The sequence below is a fragment of the Acanthochromis polyacanthus genome, chromosome 19, assembly GCF_021347895.1.
Source record: "Acanthochromis polyacanthus isolate Apoly-LR-REF ecotype Palm Island chromosome 19, KAUST_Apoly_ChrSc, whole genome shotgun sequence".
In the NCBI taxonomy this organism is placed as follows: domain Eukaryota; kingdom Metazoa; phylum Chordata; class Actinopteri; family Pomacentridae; genus Acanthochromis; species Acanthochromis polyacanthus.
In genome coordinates, this window is record NC_067131.1 from 31,736,371 (window position 1) to 31,764,005 (window position 27,635).

At 39.3% G+C, this 27,635-nt stretch overlaps 1 protein-coding gene across 50 annotated transcripts in view; it reads left to right on the top strand.

Moving 5' to 3' along the window:
• Positions 1-1,954: 1,954 nt before the first annotated feature.
• The window catches only part of LOC110965252 (cGMP-dependent protein kinase 1-like), a 60,418-nt gene continuing 34,737 nt past the window's right edge, over positions 1,955-27,635 (top strand). For all 50 annotated transcript variants that reach the window (XM_051939366.1, XM_051939354.1, XM_051939359.1 and 47 more), the window contains exons 1-4: positions 1,955-4,008; positions 11,357-11,523; positions 19,697-19,810; positions 26,816-26,921. In XM_051939366.1, coding sequence (XP_051795326.1) covers positions 3,698-4,008; positions 11,357-11,523; positions 19,697-19,810; positions 26,816-26,921 — 698 coding nt within the window. In that variant the 5' untranslated portion in view covers positions 1,955-3,697. The remainder of the gene's footprint in view (positions 4,009-11,356; positions 11,524-19,696; positions 19,811-26,815; positions 26,922-27,635) is intronic.

Sequence of the window (27,635 nt, forward strand, 5' to 3'; positions counted from 1 at the left end):
TGTGGGATGCTGCTGCTGACCTTCCTTCAGTCCTCTGCTTCCAGCTGCTCATTTCCACCAGTCTCTGCATCACCCTCACTTTACTTGATCTGCTCTTCTACATACTGTTTGAATTTTACTACCAGCTATATATGGAGTAGATTTAATGCCAGAGCTGTACACCAGAACAGGAAACTATGGATCAGTTTACATGTTAGCTTCTACTTTGTATGAATCATCTGTCTGATCATACATGGATCCACCTGTGTGTTCTATGTTCCTTGTTCCTCCTCTTCCTCCTCTATTCCTCTTCTGTTCCTCTCTACATCCTTCCACCACAGACGTTCTCCCCCATATAGATCCAGGTTCTGTTCCAGGGTTCTTCCTGTTAAAGGGTGTTTTTCTGTCCACTGTCTCCTTAGAGCTGCTCTGGGGTTCATCTGGGTTCTGGAAAGTGTCTGGAGACAATTTGACCTGTAGATGGCGCTATATAAATAAAACTGAATTGAACTGAACCTAAACCTGAATATAAACTCTTTTGTGACTGTTTGAGGCCGTTTTCCTCCAGATGTTGAACAGCAGCAGCAGGTTGTAATGACGCTGATCAAACAGCAGATGGAGCCAAAACGTTTCAGATTCAAACTGGAAACTCTGAAAACTTCAGATAAATAAATCCCCCAGTAGAAGCTGAAGGAGGTCAGAAGGAAACATCTGCTGAAGGAGGAGAAGAAGGAAGATCTCATTTCAGTCCAACAACCCAACATTCTTTATCATTCTACACTTTTCTCATTCTATGTCTCATTTTTCTCATTTGGTTTCAAATCGTAGTAGTTCTTCTTCTTCTTCTTCTTCTTCTTCTTCTTCTTCTTCTTCTTCTTCTTCTCCTGTGATGGATGAATGGACAGAGGGACAGTTTCTTTGTAGAGGAACTCGTGGTGTGTTCAGGACTCTGGTTGGTGTGATGAAGCACCAGATGAGGAGATGTTCCTCAGCAGAACGTCTGTGGATCCAGATCTCCTTCTTCTCTCTGCAGCTGATAGTGAAGCAGAGTTTGATGATCTGAGGTGAAACTAGAAAACTTCTTCTTCTTCTGAGTTCTGCTGCAGTAGAACCTGAAAAATGATCTCCTTCAGGTCTGATGGAACAACCCAAGCATCTCAACAGGAAGAGTTCAAAGAGTTGACTGGATTAAAGCAGGCGTTACCTCTGATGTGTGGATCAATAAACACAATAAAATCAATAAATCCAGCAGCAACAACAACAATCATAATAGTCATAAATAATAACAATTAAATAATGATAATAATAACACTGATAATACAAATAACAATATTAATGATTATTATTTATTTAGATTTTAGTGATTTACTCTCATATTTTCAAAACTTAAAATAAACAAATATTTGTTCAATGTTTATATTGGATTTGCTTTAAATGCAGTAAATTTATCTTCCTACATTTTTCAAAGAAAAAAATAAATATTTTTTAAATACTGACTCTTTTTGATTTTTCAGTAAATTAATACTTTTTTCTGTGATTTTTACTTTTTTAACAAAACAGGTAAAATCTGTCAAACAGTTAAAAAATATTCATCATTTTTCAAGCCTTAAAATAAATTTTCTTTTTAATGATGAATAATATCTCTGAATAAAAAACATTGTTTGTTTTTTTCTAAATAAAAAGAAAAGAAACAATTTAAAAAAGGACGAGCTTTAATTTAATTTTTTTTTTTGAAAAATTAGTTCCAGCTTTGACCCGTTTTTATTTTTATTTTTATTCCATAGAGTAAATAAACTTTTCAGAGTCTGATTTTACTGGATTTTATCTGTAATTTAACTAAACAGATGAAAACTGAAAAACAGAAGCAACGGGTTCAAAATGACATTTATTATTATTATTTATTTTATTTAGTTTTTCCCATTCTTCAGCATCTTTTATCTCCTTCAGATCTTCCGGTTTTGAGCTGAAACTGCTTCGTGAAGAACTTTTAGCTGCTGTGGGTTCTGATTAAACTGACTGGACCGATGAGCGGACCCGGTACCGGAGCACCTGTACCATCAGACTGTCAGTCCTCCGGTCCACCGGAGCGTCTCTCCCTCTCTCCGCCTCCTCCGCTGCGCTCAAACCGAGCGGCGGTTCTCGGCTCATCTCCGTTTTTTCGGACCGTTCCTCGTCCTTCAGACCAGACGGACGGAGAACCTGGAGAACCTGGAGGTTCTGGTTCTGAACATCAGCAGATCGTCGCTGCGGATCTGCGGACTGAATTCTCACTTTTCTTCCGTTTTTTTCCCACTTTTCTCAGATTCCTGCTGGTTCGGTCCGTGGGTTCTGGAGGAGATGTTCTGGAGGTTCTAAAGCTTCTGTTCTGTCATCTCTAGATCCGTTTCACCTCCTAAACCTACGGAGAGGAACCAGAGGAGCAGTTAAATGGTTTAGAGAACATCTGTTTGTTCAGAACTCCTGGATCTGTGGAGGAACGGAGGATTTAAAGAACCTCAAAGCAGCCCAGGAACCCAGAAACATTCAGAACATCTGAACCTTCTGGATCAACTGTAGTTTGTTTATTTATTTATTTATTGGCTTCATGGTGGAACTTTGACAACTTTGAACATCCTGATAGTGTAGAGGAACACAGAGGAACCCTCTAAATCTCTAGGTGGAACTCTGAACCTTTTCTGATAGTTGAGGGAAATACCAAGAATGCAGAAGAACCCAGAGGAACCTCACAAGAACACAAGACATACAACATGTTCTGGTGTAATTCTGATGTCTGCCTCTGAGAACTGTTGGGGTTCTGTAGAGAACTCAGAGGAACCCTGATTAATGTTAAGACTTAAACACTTTGATAAGTTTGATAGATTCTCAGGAACTCTATAGAACCCGATTAGAACCTTTCTGGATTTCTGAGTATTTATCCAGAGGAACCAAAGAACGACCTCTCAGACCCTTAGAAACTCTTTGGGAAGCTCTACAGATTTATGTAGATCTTAGAAGAACCTTGACAGAATCTCTGATGGGATCCTTTAAAACTCAGTGAAATCTGGGTTCTGCTGAGTCCACAGGTTCCTTCAACGCTCTAAACCCAAAAGAACACGGATTACCTTCAAGACTTAACTAACCTTTGATCAGTGCTTTAGATTCTAGAGATTTTGAAGAACCCTAAAAAGACTCCAGAAAAGATTTAGTCCCTCTGGAAATCTGAGGGTTTATCTAGAAGAACGTCTGAGAACCTTGAGGGCTCTCTGGGAAGCCGTAAAGGTTCCCTCTCTTTCAGAAACTCTGAGAAGACCTTTGAGATCTTGATTAAATCTTCTCTCCCAGAAGAACCATAAGAACCCTGAAGATTGGTCCCAGAGGAACCTTGAGAACACCTTCGATAAGAGACCTGAAAGACTCTGATCAATGTTGGGAACCGATTTTGGCCTCGAGGAACCTGAAGAACATTTCTGAATTCATTAAAACTCTGAGGGAACCTCGGATCCTCTGAGGAACCCTACAACAAGACACTGAGCAGGTTGGAGCATGTAAAGGACACTGAAGAACCCAACACAAAATGTTTAAGTGCCTGGAGGAACCCTAAAGAACCGTGTGGCCCCTGAAGTCCTCAGAGAAATCAGAGTGCATCAGTGGAGGAGTCTGAGGATCCTGAGAAGAACCTGCAGAGCCTCTGTGGACCTTCATAAAGTGCAGAGGAACCCTGAGAACCTCCAGAGAACCGATGGGAACCCTGAGGGACCTTCAGTACGCCCTGCAGGAGAAGATCGAGGAGCTTCGTCAGCGCGACGCTCTGATCGACGAGCTGGAGCTGGAGCTGGACCAGAAGGACGAGCTGATCCAGCGGCTGCAGAACGAGCTGGACAAGTACCGTTCCGTGATCCGACCCGCCACGGCACAGGTCCAGGCCCACGGTCTGGTTCTCCGACCCGACCAGCACCGCAGCAAACGCCAGGCCATCTCTGCCGAGCCCACGGCCTGCGACATCAGCGCCCTGAGCCACGTCACGCTGCCGTTCTACGCCAAGAGCCCCGAGTACGTAAGGTTCCACCTTCACCAGGTTCTCCACTGCTCCCCGAGCTTCTTTAAGGTTCTTCACCGTTCTTTGTTGTTCTGTCTTTCATGTTCTTTAAGGTTCTTTAAGGTTCTGTCTTTAATGTTCTTTAAGGTTCTTTAAGTTTTTGTCTTTAATGTTCTTTCATGTTCTTTAAGGTTCTTTCTTTCATGTTCTTTCATGTTCTATAAGGTTCTTTCTTTCATGTTCTTTAAGGTTCTTTCTTTCATGTTCTTTCATGTTCTTTAAGGTTCTTTAAGATTCTGTCTTTAATGTTCTTTAAGGTTCTTTAAGGTTCTTTCTTTCATCTTCTTTCATGTTCTATAAGGTTCTTTCTTTCATGTTCTTTAAGGTTCTTTCTTTCATGTTCTTTAAGGTTCTTTCTTTCATGTTCATTCATGTTCTTTAAGGTTCTTTCTTTCATGTTCTTTAAGGTTCTTTCTTTCATGTTCATTCATGTTCTTTAAGGTTCTTTCTTTCATGTTCTTTAAGGTTCTTTCTTTCATGTTCTTTAAGGTCTATCTTTAATGTTCTTTACGTTCCTTAAAGTTTTGTCTTTAAGTTCTTTAATGTTCTTTAAGGTTCTTCCAGATTCTTTCTTCTGTCAGGACTGTTCAGGTCAGAGTTCATGTTCTTACAGATCCCGTTAAAAACAAACGGTTTGTTCTGGTGAAAATCGGAGACTTTAGATGAAACATCAGGATTTGATTTGAGGTCCAGTTCTGTCTTCTTGCTGTTTTTATAGACGTCACGATGAAACCAGCAGCAGGTTCAGCAGGACGTGTCTTTTTCTGGTTCTGGTTTTAATTCTGGTTCTAGTTCTGGTTTTAATTTTAGTTCTGGTTTTAATTCTGGTTCCGGTTTTAATTCTGGTTCTGCTTTTAAGTCTGGTTCTGGTTCTGGTTTTAATTCTGGTTCTGGTTCCGGTTTTAATTCTGGTTCTGGTTTTAAGTCTGGTTCTGGTTCTGCTTTTAATTCTGGTTCTGGTTCTGATGTTTTTTTGTTGCTGGTTGTTTTCTCTATAATCTCTGTTGGACTTGAGTCCTTCCTCGTCTTTCTGTTGCTGTTCCAGATGTTCTCCATCATTCTCACCACGTTTTGTCACATTTCTGTCATTGTGCAGCTTTTTTTTTTTTTTAAGTTTCCTCTTATTTAGGTCATGTGATCCGGTATCCGTCCATAACGTACACATGCAGAACACACGCCTGTGCTCGGGTCACTGTGTTTGTGGGTTCATCTATAATAAATGGACATATGATAAATAAAAGTACGGGAATGGACAGCCTTGGAGGAGGACTGAGCTCTGAGGGCTTTTCTTGTTCCGTCTTTGCTTTCAGTCGTCTTGCGTCACGTTTCAGTGATTTTATTCCGTTTTGTGGTTTTTCAGTGTTACATTTTGGCCATTTGATGTTTTTGTTTGCAGGTTTTGTTTCATGTTTTTGTTGTTTTATGTATTTCGGTGGTTCTTTGCGTTTAATTTTGCTGGTTTTGTGTCATTTTATGGTTTTTACATCTTTTTCTGCTAGTTTTTCCATCACGTTTGGGATGCTTTTCTACATTTTTGTGGTCATTTGTTGAACTTTGTATCCTATTTTAGTGTTCCACATTGGTTCTGTGGTAGTTCAGGTCCAGACTGAGCTGTTGGAGAACCAGCTGGTGATGAAAGCTTTTCTGGATCTTTGCTTCATCAGCAGCTCGTCAGCTCTCGGTTAATTCCTCTAATTGAATCTCCTGATCTGCTCTAGTTTGGACGCTCTCTGGGCTGACGGATGTTCCTCTAATTCAGTTTACAGAAAGATGGAGAACAAATATTAGATCTGTTTGTTCCGTCAGCAGCTTCTGTTCTGGGACCACTGCTTCATTTCTCGGCTGCTTTTCTGCCACTACAGATTCACTTTAGAATGTTTCATCAGGGTTTATTTTTGCATCATTTCGAGTTTGTTACCATTTAATTTCGGTCATTTTGTGTTACATCGGGATTATTTTATGTGTCTGTGTGCTCGTGTTCTGGCATTTTTATTCATTTCACGTATCTTTGTTAGCATGGCCGTTTTGTGCTTGGATAAAACAGGAGGCTTGAGGTGAGATAAGATGCAGGTCATCCTGGCATTTATTCACCAATATGCACATTAAAAGAACACAAAGAGCGAGGCGGGTAGCTGGTGTGTTGTGATGCTCCTTTCCTCTCTCCTCACTCTCACTGAGCTCCAGTCTTTCATAGTCCTCCCCCTAATCAGACCTTCAGACAGACCAACATCAGGGTTCACCAAAAATAACCAAACACAAGAGTTTCACAAATATACAATGTCTTTCATTTTAACTACAATAACAAACGTTAAAACTGGACCAACATCCTCATCAAGCAACATATTTATTTTATCACCTGAAGACATTTCTTCTCACCCTCTCCTCACCTACACTTGGTTCCTCCTGGAACCCTTACAAAGATGTTCCAGGCCATGGGGACTGTTTTGGCTGGAACACCTGTGGTGACAAAAGAGAGGTGAGTGATGACACACTTTTCAATTCATACGTGCTTAGAGCAAGTCCTCACTTCAACATTCAGTTATAAATAAGTCCAGTCCCTTCATCATCGTACTGAAACTGTGGTTTCCTGTCTTGTAGGCCTCACCAGAGTTTTCATCACAGGAGAAGCCACCAAACAGCACATGGCTGCATAAAACCACAATAAACTAATGAACAATCACTGTCTCTGTGTCTTACTGTGTCTTGAAGTGAACTCCATGTCAGTAATGAAGCTGACCTTCATCACAGCTTTGCATCATGTTTTGGCGTTTTACATCATTTTGTGGTAGTTTGCCATCACATTTATTCATTTATTTATTGATTTATCATTTATTGATCACATATTTTATTAGATATTGCTGCTACATTTTGGCCATTTTACATCACATTGTGATCATTTTCTGGAACATTTTGGTCATTTTACTTCATTTTGTGGTACTTTACCATCACATTTAGGTTATTTTACAGATTTTATTGGTCATTTGCATATAATCTGCCATTTCACTTCACATTTTAGTCATTTTTATGTTTCTTTACGGTGATTCTCTGACACGTTTTAGTCATTTTGCACGTTTTTGTGGAAGTTTTGTATCATGTTTTACATCATTTCATATTAGCTTGGCATCACATTTAGCTTGTTTTATTTAGTTTTGTCGTCATTTACATTTCATTTTGTAAATTTTTTGGACATTTTGCAGCATTATGAGGTTGTTTTGTTTTACATTTTTATGCATATTTGTAATCGTTTGAATGCAGTTTCGTCGGTTTTGTGTCACATTTTGGTCGTTACACTTTGTTCTGTGGTTTAAAAGCTTCTTTAATCCCCCATGAATTCTCTACTAGCACTAATATTATCTCTACTAGCACTAATATTATCTCGACTAGTACTGACAGTTTCTACTGTCAGATATGAGATCTTTCAGATCGTCTGTTTGGTTAGTTTATCTGGTTAATGATAGTTTATATGTATATGTATGTATGTATTATTTTAGTGTTGTCAGCTGTCATGTGATTCTTCCTTCGGGTCTTTAGAACGTCTGGATGAAACCATAAAAGCTGCTGCTGCTTCAGGAACTGACGTCTGTTTCCTGCAGATTAGAACCTCTTTGGTTCTCTTCATGTTGTCGGTTCTTTCTGTATATTTCTGGTCTTGTGTTGTTTGCAGCTCGGCCTCTTTGTCTTTGATTTATTCCTCTGTTCTTGTCGTCTTTCTTTCTTTGCTGTCCTTGTTTCAGCGGTTCTCCTTCCTGCAGTAATAATGGGTGTTTTATTGAAGCGGTTTTCTCCTGAGGACAGTTTTCATTCTGATACTGAAGCTGGGCTCACATATTTCTTCTAAAATAGAACCCTCTGGGCGCTGGATAACACCTCCAGGAATCTTTTACAGCACATTTATTCTCATATTCCAGCGTTTCCTGCTCAGATTTACACCCTCAGAACAGAACTCTGATTCAAACTGTAGCCTGAGTTTGACAGAAGAAATGTTCAGGAGAAGCGGCACTTCCTCAAATGTCCACTAGATGGCGGTATAAAAACTGTTCCCTTGAAGTGATCGAGAAAAACTCTCGTTAAACCCTCGTTAAACTGTTAACATTAGTGAATATAGTTAGCATTATAATAAATATAGTTAGCATTAAAATGAATATAGTTAGCTTTAAGATAAATATAGTTAGCATTAAGATAAATATAGTTAGCATTAAGATAAATATAGTTAGCTTTAAGATAAATATAGTTAGCATCAAAATGAATATAGTTAGCTTTAAGATAAATATAGTTAGCATTAAAGTGAATATAGTTAGCTTTAAGACAAATATAGTTAGCATTAAAGTGTATATAGTTAGCTTTAAGATAAATATAGTTAGCTTTATGATATGAGATGTTAGCATTAAAGTGGTTCTGGTGGTTCTGTCTGGTTCTGGTTTGGGTCTCAGATGGATGGAACTTAGTGGATTTAAGTCTGACTGCAGAATGTTTCCGTGGCGACTCTTCATCCTTTTATCTGAGAAACTGACAGAAAACAAAGATCTGAAAATGAAAGTAAAAACATTTTGAGGCTAAATTTAACTTCCTGCTGAATCTGGAGGATGAGGACCAGATGGATTCAACCAGACAGAAGGTTCCTTTGAACACGACAACAGAAGATCTGCTCGCAGCTACACCAGTAATACTGTACTATAGTACTACTGTAGTACTACTACTGTAGTAGTGTTGATTGATTAGCTGATTGATTAATAGATTGATCAGTTGATCGAATATATTTAAGGATTTATTGTTTTTAATCTGATTTTCTGAACAGATTTAATTCTTTATTCTTTGTAGAGTTAATGAGTAGAAATGTTCAGCTTGTGAAGTACTTTCTGTCCTTCAGTACTATTATTTTTTTTCTTCATGTCAGCAGCAACAAACTGGAATCATTTCATTTTTGATCACTGCTCAGATTTGATATCATTACATTTATTGCTTAAATAAACTGTTTCCCTGAAACATTATTTTTAATGCTAACATTGTTTTGTTATGCTACGTATATTTTTATATAGCTAACATTACTTTTTAAACTGAAAAATATATTTCTAATGTTAACTGTATTGTTGCTAGCATGCGTCAAATGTCAACTCTGTTTGATGAGAGCATTCCTTGTTTATCATAACCATATTTTAATTTGTAAGTTTTTTAATTCTAACATTATATTGTCTTAATGCTAGCTATGTTATTAATGCTATCATTGCTTTTTAAAAACTGCTAAGTAGATTATGTTATAAATGCTGAAATTGCTTATTTTAATGCTAACTACTTATATTTTAAGGCTAATACTACTTTTTCTTAATGCTGGCTTAAATGTTAACTTAATGCTAATTGAACTTTCACCACGGTCTGATCAGTAAAGTTTATCTTATCATATCTCACATTACTTTTTGCTTTTGATAGTTCTATTTTTAATGCGAACATTACTCTTTAAAAACTGCTAAGTAGGCTATGCTATGAATGCTAAAGTTTTTTATTGTAATGCTAACTGTCTTTTTGATGCTAGCATAGGTTTTTAAATCTGCTAAGTAGGCTATGCTATGAATGCTAAAGTTTTTTATTGTAATGCTAACTGTCTTTTTGATGCTAGCATAGGTTTTTAAATCTGCTAAGTAGGCTATGCTATGAATGCTAAAGTTTTTTATTTTAATGCTAACTGTCTTTTTCATGCTAGCATAGGTTTTTAAAATCTGCTCAGTACATTTTTAATGCTGACATTGCTTTTTCTTAATCCTCGCTATTTATTTTTTAATCCTAATATTACGTTTTCTTAAATTTTCAAGGCTAACATTATTTTTTCCTAATGCTATCTACATATGTTTATTGCTAATATTGCTTTTTCTGAATGCTAGCTATCTTTTAATGCTAATATTAATTTTTCTTATTGCTAGCTAGCCTTCAATGCTAATATTACTTTTTTCTTAATGCTAGTTATTTAATTTTTAGGGCTAGCATTACATTTTCTTAATGCCAGCTATATTTGTAATGCAAACTATCTTTTCAATGCTATCATTGCTTTCATAACTAATTTTATTTACTAATTTTCAGACTCGTTCTGGTCAGGAGGACATCTTTATGGACTTGATGTTTTTGTGACTCAGATTTGTTAAAGCTGTGAGAATGTTTGTTTTGTTTTTTTGACAGATTTTTTGGTGAAAATATTTTGCAACTTGATGTTTTTGAAGAATTTAAACCAGATTATTCTGATCCGTTTGTTTTCAGATCAGGGTTTGCCTCAGTCTCAGAGATTTTTAGTCGATTCTTGTAGGTTTTTAGAGTTTCACATCTTTATTAGAACTCATCAGTTCTGATCCCATTGATCTGACCCAGCGGGTTCTTTAAATGTTCTCCGTGGTCCTGGTTCTTTAAACGTTCTCTGTGGTTCTGGTTCTTTACACGTTCTCTGTGGTTCTGGTCCTTTAAACATTCTCCGTGGTTCTGGTCCTTTAAACGTTCTCCGTGGTTCTGGTTCTTTAAACGTTCTCCGTGGTTCTGGTTCTTTAAACGTTCACCGTGGTTCTGGTCCTTTAAATGTTCTCCGTGGTTCTGGTCCTTTAAACGTTCTCCGTGGTTCTTGTCCTTTAAACGTTCTCCGTGGTTCTGGTTCTTTAAACGTTCTCCGTGGTTCTGGTCCTTTAAACGTTCTCCGTGGTTCTTGTCCTTTAAACGTTCTCCGTGGTTCTGGTTCTTTAAACGTTCTCCGTGGTTCTGGTCCTTTACACGTTCTCCGTGGTTCTGGATCTTTAAACGTTCTCCGTGGTTCTGGTCCTTTAAACGTTCTCCGTGGTTCTGGTTCTTTAAACGTTCTCCGTGGTTCTGGTCCTTTACACGTTCTCCGTCGTTCTGGTTCTTTAAACGTTCTCTGTGGTTCTGGTGCTTTACACGCTCTCTGTGGTTCTGGTTCTTTAAACGTTCTCCGTGGATCTGGTCCTTTAAACATTCTCCGTGGTTCTGGTCCTTTAAACGTTCTCAGTGGTTCTGGTTCTTTACACGTTCTCCGTGGTTCTGGTTCTTTAAACGTTCTCTGTGGTTCTGGTCCTTTAAACGTTCTCTGTGGTTCTGGTGCTTTACACGCTCTCTGTGGTTCTGGTTCTTTAAACGTTCTCCGTGGATCTGGTCCTTTAAACGTTCTCTGTGGTTCTGGTTCTTTACACGTTCTCTGTGGTTCTGGTTCTTTACACGTTCTCTGTGGTTCTGGTTCTTTAAACGTTCTCCGTGGTTCTGGTTCTTTAAACGTTCTCCGTGGATCTGGTTCTTTACACGTTCTCTGTGGTTCTGCAGGTCCAGGGAGCTGATCAAGGAGGCCATTCTGGACAACGACTTCATGAAGAACCTGGAGCTGTCTCAGATCCAGGAGATCGTGGACTGCATGTACCCAGTGGATTATGGGATGGAGGCCTGCATCATCAAGGAGGGCGACGTGGGGTCTCTGGTCTTTGTCATGGAGGGTGAGTTTAAAACCCATCTAGAACCCATCTAGAACCTGTCTAGCTCCATCTGTTGGTGGCTTTATTTCAAAACAACAATAATCAACAAGATAAAACAATAATAATTAACAAAATCACAAAATAATCAACAAAATAAAGCAACAATAATCAACAACAACAACAAAAAAATAACAGCAATGATCAGCAAACAGTATTATCTCCAAACTAAAGCGTCCTGTTAGTGTTTCTGACTAAATGTAATGAATCTATTTTCAGACAAACTGACTGAACTGAATGTTGGAGATCCCAGACAGAAGTAGCAGAACCTCAAAGAGAACTTATTAAACATTAGATCTGTGTTTCCTGTCAGAATAAAGATGATCTCTAGAGGTTCCATCTGCAGCTTCCTGTTATTTTATTTTGACACTGACGTGAAGCTCAGCGACCTGGAAACGTTGTGCAGCTTTTCGCGGCTCTGAGCTCCGTGCTGCTGAACCTGAAGCTTCCTGGAGCTTCAGTCGACCTTCAGCCGAGACACCAGCTGAAGGTCGACGTCCAGGGAGGTGTCAGACGAACAGAGGCTGAGGAACCGTGCAGAACGCTACAGAACAGAAACGCTGCAGAACCAGACTATAAATGAATCGTGGGACTCTACAGCGTTGATTCAAACTGAAAACATTCTCACTGGTTTCAGAGTAAAACTGTTCATCAGAGTTCACTTTTAATGTCTTTGTGGTTGTTTTGTGTCTCTTTGTGAGGATTTTGTGTCTCTTTGTGATTGTTTTGTGTCTCTTTGTGGTTGTTTTGTGTCTCTTTGTGGTTTTGTGTCTCTGTGGTTGTTTTGTGTCTCTTTGTGGTCATTTTGTGTCTCTTTGTGGTTGTTTTGTGTCTTTTTGTGGTTGTTTTGCGTCTCTTTGTGGTTGTTTTGTGTCTCTTTGTGATTGTTTTGGGTCTCTTTGTGGTTGTTTTGTGTTTGTGGTTGTTTTGTCCTATTGTAGCCATTTTTTTCTCTTTGTGTTTGTTTTGTGGTGGAGGATTTTATTTGAATCTGTTCTGCAGAGTGACTAAATATCATCTTTCCTATCCTGCAGCTGTTTGTGCATGTGATAATATCTGATAATATCTGGTCATATCTGGTCATGCTTGCTAATATCTGTTAGCTGCTGCTAATGACATCTCTCTGCTGTGTTTCCCATTAATGTGCCGTGCACGCCCCTCGTGCACGTGAAAGCTGGATGTGGATCAACCTGCAGCTCTCCTGAATTCATGTGAGCCTGTGGTTGTATTTTTAGCCGCTTGGCATTACATAAGATCCTCCCACTGAACCCCTGAAGCTCCGCAGGACGTTTAACCTGCACGTTAGCAGCATTACGCCGTTAGCAGTCCTTTATTTAGTCACTGAAGCTCCACAGCGGTGAAGCTCCTCAGATGTCCTAGAAGATCTGCAGCTTCTAAAAACCCCTTAAGATGCATGTTCAGGGGTTTTCAGAAGCTGCAGATCTCCTTCCCTGAAACGCCGACGTGTTCTCAGGGCGTTTAAAGGCCTTTTGTCTCCACAACAATCCTCCAGATGGCCGATCCCTGGAGCCGGTGGGTGGCAGCAAGCGGTGTGAACAACCGGCGACAGTTCCACCGAAGGAAAAGCTGCTGGACGGCAAACATGCTGCATTTAAGATCCTCACCATGTGAAAGATGTCTGTTTGGCTGGTTTTAGATTAGACATGGATCAGTGGAGATCTGAGGACCAGCTGGAGGATTCACATTCAGCTTCGTTACGCTTGGTTCTATTTATTGCATTTCTGTGGCTTTTAAAAATCTTTTTAAAGACAAGATAAAAGGGGTTTGTTCTGCTCTGACACATCTGAACCCAGTACAATTAATTACAAGTTTATTTATAGTTTAATCCCAGGTTTAGCTCAAGGTTTAATTCTAGGTTTATTTACAGTTTAGTTCAAGGTTTACTTCCAGGTTTATTTACTATTAATCCCATGTTTATTTACAGTTTAGTCCCAGTTTTAATTACAGTTTAGTTTTAGGTTTAATTTCATTTTTAGTTTCAGGTTTATTCACAGTTTAGTTTCAGGTTTATTCACAGTTTAGTTTCAGGTTTAATTCCAGGTTTATATACAGGTTTATTTTCAGTTTATTTACAGGTTGATTTACAATTAATTACAAGTTTATTTATAGTTTAATCCCAGGTTTAGCTCAAAGTTTAATTCTAGGTTTATTTACTGTTTAGTTCCAGGTTTATTTACAGTTAATTCCAGATTCATCTATAGTTAATTCCAGGTTTTTCTACAGTTTAATTCCAGGTTTAGCATCAAGTTTAGTTCCAGGTTTAATTTCAGGTCTATTTACATTTTAATTCCAGGTTTAGTTCCATCTTTATTTACAGTTTATTTAGAGTTTAATTCCAGCTTTAGTTCCAGCTTTATTTACAGGTTTATTTCCAGGATTAATTTCAGGTTTATTTACAGTTCAATTGCAGCTTTAGTTCCATGTTAATTCCATGATTAGTTCCAGAACAGTAACGTCTTTCTAAAATCAGATTAACTTTAGTCCCACAGACTCTAATGGTGGCTAATGGTATGCTAACAGATAGCAGCCACGTTAGCATGCAGCCACTCGTAAACTTGAAACTGAATCTAAAACAGTAACTAATAAAGTTTTAAGGTGTGGACCTTAGTGGGAAATGAAAGAGAAGAACGGCAGGAAACAAACGCATTGATCCAATCAGCTGATCGATCAATAAACACTTCTGTTGTAAACATTCAGTCAAACCGATCCTCATTAATGAAGGAACCGGTTATTAATGTCTCACACGCTGGTAATTTATAATATTTAATGTACATCAGATCTACATGGTAGTTATTGATTGCTCTGGATAACCAATAATCACTTATTGATCTCTGTGGAGTGTGTCGCCGTTGGAGGTTCATGTCCTCACAAAGACACAAAAACACAGACGCTAAATTTATCTGTGAGTGGAAGACGGAGTTTAAACCAGACCTCTAAGTGTGTGTGTGTGTGTGTGTGTGTGTGTGTGTGTGTGTGTGTGTGTGTGTGTGTGTGTGTGTGTCATAAATGGTCCCCATTAGTTGTGTGTTTGCAGGAAGAAACAGATGCAGCAGTTTTGTCTCATTATGTAAAATCAGAACAAACACACTTGGGCAGGTTTGTGTCTCTGTGAGGACCTCAGTGTGACTTCAAACAGACCTTTGAAGCACAGCGTCCTCACAAAGATACACACACCAACAAACACACACACAGCTCTCTGTTGGCATGGCAACCTGCTAGAAGACCATATTTGGTGGTTAAAATATTTTCAGTTTGGAAATGTAGAGTCAAGAAATGAAGGAAGGAAGGAAGGAAGGAAGGAAGGAAGGAAGGAAGGAAGGAAGGAAGGAGGAGGATGGAAGGAAGGAAGGAAGGATGGAAGGAAGGAAGGATCAGAGAAGGTGATTTAAGGAAGAAAGGAGGAAACAGAGAACGTTTTTTATTTTTCTGTAAAACTCTTTTCTTGAGCTTGAATCTGAACAGAAATATTGACGGTTGAACGTTTCTTCTGATCAATATGTTCATCAATATTTCTTCTCATTCTGATCAACAGTTGGTTTCTCGATAGATTTTAGTTCGAGTGAAGCTCCTGTTTGTCGTCCAACTGAGGATCTCTGCCACAAAAAGTAATCAAATAAAAACCCCAGAAATCTAAATTAAAATAAAATATCCAAACGTATTAATGTCAGAAACACATGAATGAACATCAGGAGGCTTTTGATAAAATATCCCAAAAATTATTAATAAGGTGTCAGTGAAATATTTATGGAATGTCCAAATATAAAGGACATCTCAGAAAGCTTCATGAAGTATCCCAAAAATTATTGATAAGGTGTCATGAGGAATTCAGATTTGTACATTTTTGTCAAATAAATACTCAAAGAAATGTTTCTTTATCTGAATTCGTATTTGACAAAACAACACACAATGAGAAGAGACACAACACTAAACAAAGAAGACACAAAACCCTAAAAATGAAAAAAAATGAGAAAAACAAGAAACAAAATGACAAAATGAGACATAAAATGAGAAAAATGAAACATGAAGTGAAAAAAATAGAAAAAAGAGACAAGTTGAGGAAAAACTAGACACAAAATGAGAAAAAAGAGATAAAAATGAGACACAAAATGAGAAAAATGAGAGAATGAGAAAAATGAGACAAAATCTGAAAAGTTAGACACAAAATGAGAAAAATGAAATATAAAATGAGACAAAATGAAAAATATGAGACATAAAATGAGAAAACAAGAAACAAAATGAGAAAAATGAGCTAAAATGACAAAAACTACACAAAAAAACAGACAGGAGATAGAACTTCCTGGTTTCCATCGTTGTGAGTCGTACTGACAGAAGATGTCTCTGAGTTCTCTATCTTCATGACGTTCTGGTTCCACAGAGCTGCAGGACTTAAAACATGAACCTCAGTGAGTTAAACTGATCTATTAATGAGTTCAAATGGGGTTAAATGTTGTAATCTTTCCTCTCTCAGATAGATCTAAATATCTTCTCTCCATGTCTGGTCTGAGGTCAGTTCTTGTGTTTTATAGATCCTTCTGGTTCCTTCAGATAAATGTGGACATTTGAGCCTCTTTGTGTTCCAGTCGCCCACGTTCTGCTGTCACTGTTTAAATATAAAACATCAAACCTGTGATTCCTGCAGAACACTAAGCTCCGTCTGAACGTTCACCTGCTGCTCACGCACACAAATTATTAATAAATCACCTGGAGATAACAGCTCTAATTATTATTACTATAATCATTATTTATAATTTTATTATCCTTCATTTCCAGGTTAATCTACTGTCTGCTCTTTAAGAGGTCATAAATATTCAGTATTTAGGATTTAAAGTAAAGCATCCAGATGTGATCAGAGTTTCAGTTTTCATTCAGGCTGTTTCATAAAAATGTTTCAGAATTAGAATATTTTTTTTAACAACAGATATAAAGATTCCTATGAATAAGTCCCTCTTGTTAATTCTATCAGCGACTCCGTCTGCATCCCATAATAGACCATGTATATATGTATATATATACATACACACACACACATATGTGTGTGTGTGTGTGTGTGTATGTGTGTGTGTGTAAGAAGCTAATTTTGGAATTTTTGTAGCATATTTTTGAGTAACAATTTTACGGCATCTGCATGTAAGATTGCAAATATTAAGATAAGGAATAAAAAAGAAATTGGTTATCTTACAGGGTTAGAAATGATCCAAGGAGCAACTGATTAAATTTATTAAATTGTGGGGGTGTTTCTGAGCCGCCCGCTACATATTTAGGTCATGTGATCCGGTATCCGTACATAACGTACACATGCAGAACACGCCTGTACTCAGAGGAAGGTCATTCTTATTAAAGATTTCATCCGTGGGAAATGATCCAAGGACGGAGCAGCCTTGGAGGAGGACTGAGCTCTCTGAAAGATTTATTTGTTTGAAGTTAGATGTTTGAGATGCAAAATGTCCTAAAGTTCTGGAATGATCCGTAAATGTCACCAGAACCTCTTTGTGTTTCAGAGTTTCTATCTTCTTCAGTAGAATCCAGTGAATGAATCTGATCTGTTGGTTGTGATGTTAATAAACAGCAGCAGCCCAATAATCACACTTTATTCATAATAAAAGATTAAACATCATTAAGGAGCTTTTCTGTCGGGTTTATCTCAGATGACTTTGAGCGTCTTCTCAGAAAACCGTCGAGTTTTGAGCCCTGAGCAGCTTCAATTAACCTCCGACAGAAAAACCAAGCAGCTCCTTCTGTCTTTATCTGCTTTATCTGAATCTTATCCTTCTGTATTATCTGTTAATAAGTAAAGTTGGACTGCAGGCGACGTCTCAGCTCTGATTTCTGAATCTCTGCTGCTGCTCAAAACTTCTCACAGCTCAAGGAAACATCTCAACCTTCTGCTTCAGATCAAAGTAAAACAGTAAAAACTGTGAAGAATGTCTGAATTAAAGCCGTCAGTATGACTAAGCCTCTCCATAAATCTCTCAGATTGAACCAAAGCTTCGTTCTTCATTTACAGTTTGTTGTCTTCACATGCACCTCCACCTGACCTCCTCCAGAACGTCTCGTCTGCTTCGTGTTCGGTTCTAATGACTCTGACATTTCTGCCTCCGGTCCGTTGATCCGTCTTCATCAGCAGCAGTTAGAAATGTCAGTGTTTTAATGCCAACACCGTCTGACGCCTCAGAAATACCACGAGAAGCTTCAACAGCATTAAACAAACCGGCCATGAATTATTCATCAGATTAAACCCACGACAGAGAAGATCCAAACACAACCAATAGGCTGAAGACCAACTGGAGAACGAAAGGTCCTCTCCTGACAGTAGCAATAGTAGAAATAAACACAATCTGATGAAGATGATGCAGAATTTATCAGGTGGAGAACCAGAATCTCCCTGAGGAGGAGGAGACCAGAAACTGTGACAGAACAAGACCATGGAGACTGAAGAACCAAGAAACTCTGAGAAAAAGTTGCTGAAAAGCATCAGTCAGGACGATGCAAGAACATTTAAAGTTCCTGAAGATCTCCTGGAGTCCAGTTAAATCCATCATTAAGAAATGGAAGGAAGATGGAACATGAATAAATCTGACTAGTCCTCAAGACCTGAGAGACCAGAGAGGGAGGCCACCAAGACTCTATGACTCCTCTGAAGGAGGAAGAGACCAAAGAGGGAGGCCACCAAGACTCCTATGACTCCTCTGAAGGAGTTCCAGCTTCAGACTGTTCATCCAACAACTGTTGTCTGTTCTTCACCAGTCAAAGCTTCATGGAGACAAAGAGAAAGACTCTGATGGAAAAAGCTCCAATTAAATCTGGACTAGAGTTCACCAGAAGACATGTGGAGACTCTGAAGACACCTGGAAGAAGGTTCTTTGGTCTGAGGAGACCAGGATGGAGCTTTATGTCCATCAGACTAGATGATGTTTTATGGACACCAAACGCTGAACACGGTGGTGGCAGCATCATGACCTCTCTATTGAATTAATTGATGTTACTTTTTTTCACTGAAAGAGGGTTTTTCTAAGTTCTCGTTCTGATGGGTCTGGTTCCAGGTTCTGGTTCCAGGTTGGGTTCTCTTCTGCTTTCATCAGCAGGAATTATTTCTTTAGTGATGATAATCTGTTGTTCTCCTCAGACTGACCTCATAATGATCAGAAAATATCGATCAGCTCAGAGATCAAACCTTTAACTCCAGAAATACAAACAGGAAGTAGTATCGTGTATATTATTTGCAACACTTTGTGGTTATTTTGTGTTATTTTCTTGTAATTTAGTTTCTTTATGAGAATTTTATGTCCCTTAGTTGTGGTTTTGCATCTCTTCAGTGTGATTTTGTCTTTTATGTTCTTTTTGTGTTTTTTTTATCATAATTTTGTATCTTTTGTTAATTCTCTCTTTTTGTTCTGATCAAGCATGTCTTTGTGGTCATTTTGTGTGTCTCTGTTTAATGTCTCTCATATGTTGGACTGTCTCTGTTACCACTGTTATCTCTTGGTTGAACCAGTCAGCTGGGACATCTCCATCAGCCTCTTAGATCCTGGTCCTCCTGGTTCCTTTAGGACTTCAGGTTCGGTTCCTCCTGAGAGAACCTGGAGCCTCTTTAAGCCTCTCGGTTTGTTCACTGATCAGAAACTTAAACCGTTCCTGACTGGAGGTCATCAGATGTTCTTCAGACTCATCCTCAGCTCTGATGTTGGTGGAGACAGAAGAAAAGGAGCTTTATTAAAAACATCTGATGCCACAGAATCTGAAATCTAAACTTAGATGGAGATGAATGATTCAGCTTCACTGATGAACGCCGAGGCTTTGAAATGTAAAAACCTCCTTCAGCTGCACAAACGGACCCAGTGACAGGTGGCCTGATGGGGAGGGTGTGTGTTTGTGTGTTACAGACACACACACACACACACACACACACACACACACACACACACAGATGTTGATGAATCATGTTCTCAGTAAACTGATCCTGATCTGAGACTCGCTGTTTTATCTGCTAGACGATCTTTAATTACTTCATGTTTTCTGAATCTCCAACATTTCCCATGATGCCTCTGGGTGTCCTGTGGGACTGTGACATCGCTGTTTCCAGGTGAGAGTCTGATGCAGGTGATGTTGTTTCTCTCAGAGGGTAAGGTGGAGGTGACCAAGGAGGGCATGAAGCTGTGCACCATGGGACCAGGGAAGGTGTTTGGAGAGCTGGCCATCCTCTACAACTGCACCCGGACGGCCACGGTCAGGAGTGAGTAGAGAACGCTGAGGGAACGTACACACAACGTTAACACAACATTAACACAACGTTCACACAATGCAGTGTTTCCTCAAGGATGTTTTTCAGCAGCAGCACGTTCTCCAGGAGCCGTGACGTGTAAACAAATGACATTTACTTGTACAACCTATTTATTTATACCAGTTGAAAATAGCTTTTAAAGGCTGAATGTAGAAAAATAAAATGAAATACAGTATTAGAACAACCTCATCTAAAAACGCAGTCAGCAGTTACATCATGGAGTGTAGATATTAGCTTAATGCTATCAATAGTTTACTCACGTTAGCGACACTGAGCTAGCACCGGGTCTAGTTACCTGAAGCTACCGATATGCTACGTACCGTTAGCTGGACAACAATATTTTATGAATGTCTATTTAACTTATAAAATCTATTATGAGTTTTCTTTAACCCTCAAGTGACCAAGCTATTTTAGCGACTAAAATGACCGACTGGGCTCATTTATGACCCCGCTATATTTTACACAGGAATACGTCTACTTTAGTGCCTCTTTTTGTGCTTTCTTACCTGTTCCACTCCACTGCATTTTAAGATGGATATTCTAAAATAACCTTCTTTTATTATTCATGGATTTTAATCATGTTTGACTCAGAGCTAAAGTAAAACCATATGAACAATATGATGCATTGTAAGAACGCAGTAACATTTATTTAGACACGCTTTGTCTGCCACTTCTTTTAAAACTTTATTCCTTTTGTTTCATCAATAGTAAATCAAAAGTACATAAAAACAAAATCTACACAAACATCTTGTCTGTATGTGTGCAATGTAACATGCAGAGAAGTATTTAGATTAGGGGCGGCTGTGGCTCAGGGGGCAGAGCCGTTTGTCCAATGCAGACACTTTACCCACCTGAGCTCCAGTGCTGCCACTTCCACTGGTGTATGAATGTGTATGCTGTGTAATGTTGGTGGTGGTCAGAGGGGTTGTAGGAGTGGATTGGCAGCCAGTCAGTCTGCCCCACGGCAGCTGTGGCTAAAAATGTAGGTCTGCCAGCTATAGTGCAACACACTGAAATATAGCGATTAGAGGTAGAAATAAATAAATAAAACTAAGGCCTACAATAGTGAAAAACCTACACATCTTTCTGGGGTCATAAGTGACCCCAGACAAGTTTCCATTGTCCTTGTCACACCAGTTGGCCGATCTCTACAAAAAACTATGAGCAGCTGTAGGACAAGTAGATTGACAAATTCATGGCAGGAAACATTTTTCAGATAAAAGATATAAAAACGGCAAATATAATTATATGGATGGGGTCATAAATGACCCCACTCGGTCGCTTGAGGGTTAAGCAAATAACTTTTCTGCTTGGATGCTGGACGTGACGTCACTTCCAAAGCTGCGCTCTCACGAGTAATTAACGTCGTATCAAAGAGTAGATACTGAGTAAGACAGTTATCTGCAGTTTACTTTAGTACTCGTTAGTACCCGACACAGTGCAGGACTCTGCTGTGAAGGCGGAGACGTGCAGCGGTGGAGTATTTACCACATTAGAAAAAGAAAGAAAGATATTTGAAGGAGCAACGGCTAAAATTTAGGAATGGTGGCCCGACGCTGCTGAATAAATGTAGAGGAAACACTGCAACGTATACACAATGTCTACACACAACGTTCACACAATGTTAATACAATGTTCACACAACGTTCACACAATGTTAATACAATGTTCACACAACGTTCACACAATGTTAATACAATGTTCACACAACATTCACACAACGTTTAAACAACATACACACAGCGTTCACACAATGTTCACTGGCAGCTACACAACAAAAACACATCAGGATCCAACAAAGAAAACTCACTCAGTTCATGTTCTATGAAGAACCACAAACATCTGAGAGAACATCATTCTGTTGTGGTGGTTTTGTGTCTCTTTGTGGATCTTTTGTGGTGTTTTTTTACTTTATTTCACAGTGAAACTAAACATCATGATCAGCTGGTCACTGATTGGTCGCTTCAGAGTTGACTGTTTCAGATAGAAACACCTGATCTGTTTCCGTGGAAACATGTTGAACGTCTGCTCTCAGATGCTGAATTTCAGCTAAACTCTTAGCCGCTAACCTCCAGGCTAACTCTGACCTCAGAGCTGCGTCTCCGTGGCAACAAGTGATGGAGGCCGAAGGTGTTTCTGCTGCTGTCAGTCAGAGTCAGAGCTTCACAACACATCTACAGACACACATCTACAGACACACAACTACAGACACAGAACACATCTACAGATACACATCTACAGACACACATCTACAGACACACAACTACAGACACAGAACACATCTACAGACACACATCTACAGACACACATCTACAGACACACAACTACAGACACAGAACACATCTACAGATACACATCTACAGACACACATCTACAGACACACAACTACAGACACAGAACACATCTACAGACACACATCTACAGATACACATCTACAGACACACATCTACAGACACACAACTACAGACACAGAACACATCTACAGACACACATCTACAGACACACATCTACAGACACACAACTACAGACACAGAACACATCTACAGATACACATCTACAGACACACATCTACAGACACACAACTACAGACACAGAACACATCTACAGACACACATCTACAGATACACATCTACAGACACACATCTACAGACACACATCTACAGACACACAACTACAGACACAGAACACATCTACAGACACACATCTACAGATACACATCTACAGACACACATCTACAGACACACAACTACAGACACACAACACATCTACAGACACACATCTGCAGACACACATCTACAGACACACAACTACAGACACACAACACATCTACAGACACACATCTACAGACACACATCTACAGACACACAACTACAGACACAGAACACATCTACAGATACACATCTACAGACACACATCTACAGACACACAACTACAGACACAGAACACATCTACAGACACACATCTACAGATACACATCTACAGACACACATCTACAGACACACAACTACAGACACAGAACACATCTACAGACACACATCTACAGACACACATCTACAGACACACAACTACAGACACAGAACACATCTACAGATACACATCTACAGACACACATCTACAGACACACAACTACAGACACAGAACACATCTACAGACACACATCTACAGATACACATCTACAGACACACATCTACAGACACACATCTACAGACACACAACTACAGACACAGAACACATCTACAGACACACATCTACAGATACACATCTACAGACACACATCTACAGACACACATCTACAGACACACAACTACAGACACAGAACACATCTACAGACACACATCTACAGATACACATCTACAGACACACATCTACAGACACACAACTACAGACACACAACACATCTACAGACACACATCTACAGACACACATCTACAGACACACAACTACAGACACACAACACATCTACAGACACACATCTACAGACACACAAAACAACTACAGACACACAAAACAACTACAGACAAATACAACAACAGAGAGAGACAAAGTGACAAAACAGAGCCTGAATGACCTGAGTAGATCTCAGCTGTGTCATTGCGTTGTTGTGTGTCTGTAGATGTGTTGTGTGTCTGTGTGGGATGTTGTGGGGCTCTGATGTTCTCTGTTCCACTCTGCTGGTTCCATGGTGTTCAGAACCTCAGTGACTCTGAGGTTCTGCAGTAAAACCGAAGCTGAACCAATAAAAAAACCAATAAAACTCCGACACTGCTGCCATCGCGCGCACGCACGTGTGTGTGTGTGTGTGTGTGTGTGTGTGTGTGTGTGTTTGTGGACAAAACTTTTTGTCAGGGCTTCCTGGTAGAGTGCTCGCTAAGCAGCGGTTGCCAGGCAACACCATCCGGGCCAGCCAATGAGCTAAGTTTTGGCAAGTGTTTCTCTTGGCAACAGCGTTGGGTTCGAGGGGATTCGTTTCCGTCTACAGAAGCTTTTAGCTCGTTATCTTCACGTTCACACACAGATCCAGCTGGAGTCGACCAGCTACTACCAAAACAGAGCTGCTGCTGAAAGTCAGTCAACAACACACAACTCAGAGCGACAACACATCAACAACTCACAGCAGACCCACAACTGGCGGCTGGACGAAGGAGAAATCCATCAGCTGTCAGGCTGTAGCAGTGTTAGCCTAGCATTAGCTTAGTGTTACCTTAGTGTTAGCAATAATAGACTTAGCAGTTGTAGTGTTAGCTAAGAGTTAGCTGTAGTGTTAGCAGTAGTAGTAATGTTAGCAATAGTAGTAGTGTTAGCAATAGTAGGTTTAGCAGTAGTAATAATGTTAACTGTAGTGTTAGCGTTAGTCATAATAGTGTTAACAGTAGTAGTATTAGCTGTAGTAGTCATGTTAGCAATAGTGTTAGCAGTAATTACAGTATTAGCTGTAGTAGAAGTGTCACCAGTCATTTTAGTAGTAGTCATAAGTTAGCAGTAAGTTAGGAGTAGGCTAAAAAATAGTAATACTTTAATAATGTTTGTACTTAGTAGCAGCATTAGCAGCAGTGTTAGCAATGCTAGTAGCAGTGGTAGTAGTAGTACCAGTGGTGGTAGCAGTACTAGAAATGGTAGTAGTTGTGTTAGCAGCGGGAGTAGCAGTGTTAGCAATAGTATAAGCTGTATAATCAGTAGTGTAAGCAGTTGTGGCAGTAGTATTAGTGTAGTTTTAAATTAGCAGTAAGTTAGTAGGGAGCCTAAAACTAGTAACTGCTAGTAGTGTTAGCAGGAAACTAATAATAGTAACACACACACACACACACACACACACACACACACACACACACACACACACAGATGTTCTTGTACTTGCTACATGGTGAGGACCATTTTCTGCATTTAACTATCAAAGTGAGGACATTTTTACAAAGTGAGGACATTTTGGCCGGTCCTCACTTTGAAACAGCCATGTTTGAGGGTGAAGACTTGTTTTTAGAGAACAGGTATGAATTGAGGTTTGGTTAGGGTTAGGGTAAGGATTAAGTTTAGGCAATCAGTTGTGATGGTTAAGGTTAGGGTAAGGCTCTAGGAAATGCATTACGCCTATGGATGTCCTCACTAAGATAGAAGTACAAACATGTGTGTGTGTGTGTGTGTGTGTGTGTGTGTGTGTGTGTGTGTGTGTGTGTGTGTGTGTGTGTGTGTGTGTGTGTGTGTGTGCCCATGTTTTTGCTATATTGTGGGGACCAAATGTCCCCACAACTGTAGGAAAACCGAAAACTATGTCACTTGTGGGGACCTCATTTCGGTCCCCACAAGTTTAAACAGTGTTTTCTTGGCCATGTTGTTGTTATTGAAAAAAGTAAAAGTGCAAAAACGTTTCTTTAGGGTTAGCCATTGTTTTGGTCTGGGTTAGGGTTTGGTTAAGGTTAAGGTTAGGGTAAGGGTTAGGGGTTAGATATGAATGGGAGTCAATGGTACGTCCTCACAATGATAGCAAGACACACACACACACACACACACACACACACACACACACAGCCACACGCATGGTCATTCCTGATCAATAATATTGATCAGTGAGTAGTATCTCACTCACCAGTAATCAGTAATATATAATAAATCATAAACCATCATATCTGCTGTCCCCTGTTGTTTCCGTGGTTACAGAAACACTTAGTGTCTCCGTGGCAACAGACGGCAGGTCATGAAGCAGCAGAGACGAGTAATAAAAAGTAATGAGCAACCAGAGGCTACACACTACTACCCAGTACTACACAAGAGCACTGCAGAGTACTGTAGGGGTACTACAAACTACTTGGGGAGTACTGCACAATACTACGTCAGTGTGTAACAGTGTATAGTTGTCTGTGTATTTGTGTGTGTGTAGTAGTATTATGTAGTATAGTGAAGTAGTTTGTATTAGTGTGTAGTACCGTGTAGTAGTGTGTAGTAGTGTGTATAAATATCACTCTCTGCTCATTAAACTGAAGGAAGTTTGTAAAAGTGAGCGTTGCCGCAGCAGCAGCTCCAGCTGGATGTCTAGTAACCATAGCAACCGTCTCTTCATCTGAGCATCAGCCTGGAGTTTATGGGATGTTTGACAGCTGGAGCAGCTGCAGACGTTTGGGAAGAATTCACTGTTACTGTTCCAATAATCAATAATCATTGATCAATAATCAATAACTAGTCACTCACTCTGCAGCTTCCATCAGGATTTCTTTATTCTTCTGCTCTGCTCTTTCATTATTAGTTAATTTTCATTTTTGTTCTTTTTTCTTTCCTTTTATTCGTCTTGTGCCGTCAGCTTTTACCTTTTTGTGTCATGACTTTTTCTTTCTTTCTTTCTTTCTTTCTTTCTTTCTTTCTTTCTTTCTTTCTTTCTTTCTTTCTTTCTTTCTTTCTAAACTCCTCCAGAGATACACAATGAGGGAAGATGCTCCACTCTGTACCAGCAGCGTTTCTGTAGTTCCATCAATCCCAGCAGAGTGAGATATCCTGTCAAACAAACTATCAGCTGATTAATCAATAACTGGACCTGATCAGATTTGGATTGCTTTAACTAGTCATCAGCAGATGTGCTGAAGGAAACATCTGGAGGTGTTTAGAACCATTACCAAGCTGCTGGGCGTTGCTAAGCAACAGAAAAAGCAGATCTGAAACACAAACTGTGGAGTTAAAGTTTGTCTGATCAAACCTGTCTGACCTGATCTATCCATTTTCAAATGTATGAGCCGTTGCCATGACGACACCTGCACATTGTATGCACATGCACACGCACACACAAGCATTAATGTTCAGACATGCAGCTCCATGAGTATTCATCCATATTCTCAGCTTCAGGTTCTCCTGGTGTTTACCTCATCATCAACATCCCTTTAGGTGACTTTAACAACCGATGTTTCTGATGTTGGTTCTGATGATGGTTTGATGGTTCTGATGTTGGTTCTGATGTTGGTTTTGTTGGTTCTGCAGCTCTGGTTCCGGTGAAGCTGTGGGCGATCGACCGACAGTGTTTCCAGACCATCATGATGAGAACCGGACTCATCAAACACGCCGAGTACATGGAGTTCTTAAAGAGGTGAAACCAACAACACAACAACAACAACACGACCAACACACAAACGAGCAGAAAACCAACCAGCAGTTTACGGTTCAGAAGTTAGTTCACCCTCACTGTTGGTTCGTTCTAACGTCTGTAGATCATTCTAACATCTGTAGATCATTCTAACGTCTGTAGGTCATTCTAACGTCTGTAGATCATTCTAACGTCTGTAGATCATTCTAACATCTGTAGATCATTCTAACATCTGTAGATCATTCTCACGTCTGTAGATCATTCTAACATCTGTAGGTCATTCTAACATCTGTAGATCATTCTCACGTCTGTAGATCATTCTCACGTCTGTAAATCATTCTAACATCTGTAGGTCATTCTAACATCTGTAGATCATTCTCACATCCTTAGATCATTCTCACGTCTGTAGATCATTCTAACATCCTTAGATCATTCTAACATCTGTAGATCATTCTAATGTCTGTAGATCATTCTAACATCTGTAGATCATTCTAACATCTGTAGGTCATTCTAACATCTGTAGATCATTCTCACATCCTTAGATCATTCTCACGTCTGTAAATCATTCTAACATCCTTAGATCATTCTAACATCTGTAGATCATTCTAATGTCTGTAGATCATTCTCACATCTGTAGATCATTCTAACATCTGTAGGTCATTCTAACATCTGTAGATCATTCTAACATCTGTAGATCATTCTCACGTCTGTAGATCA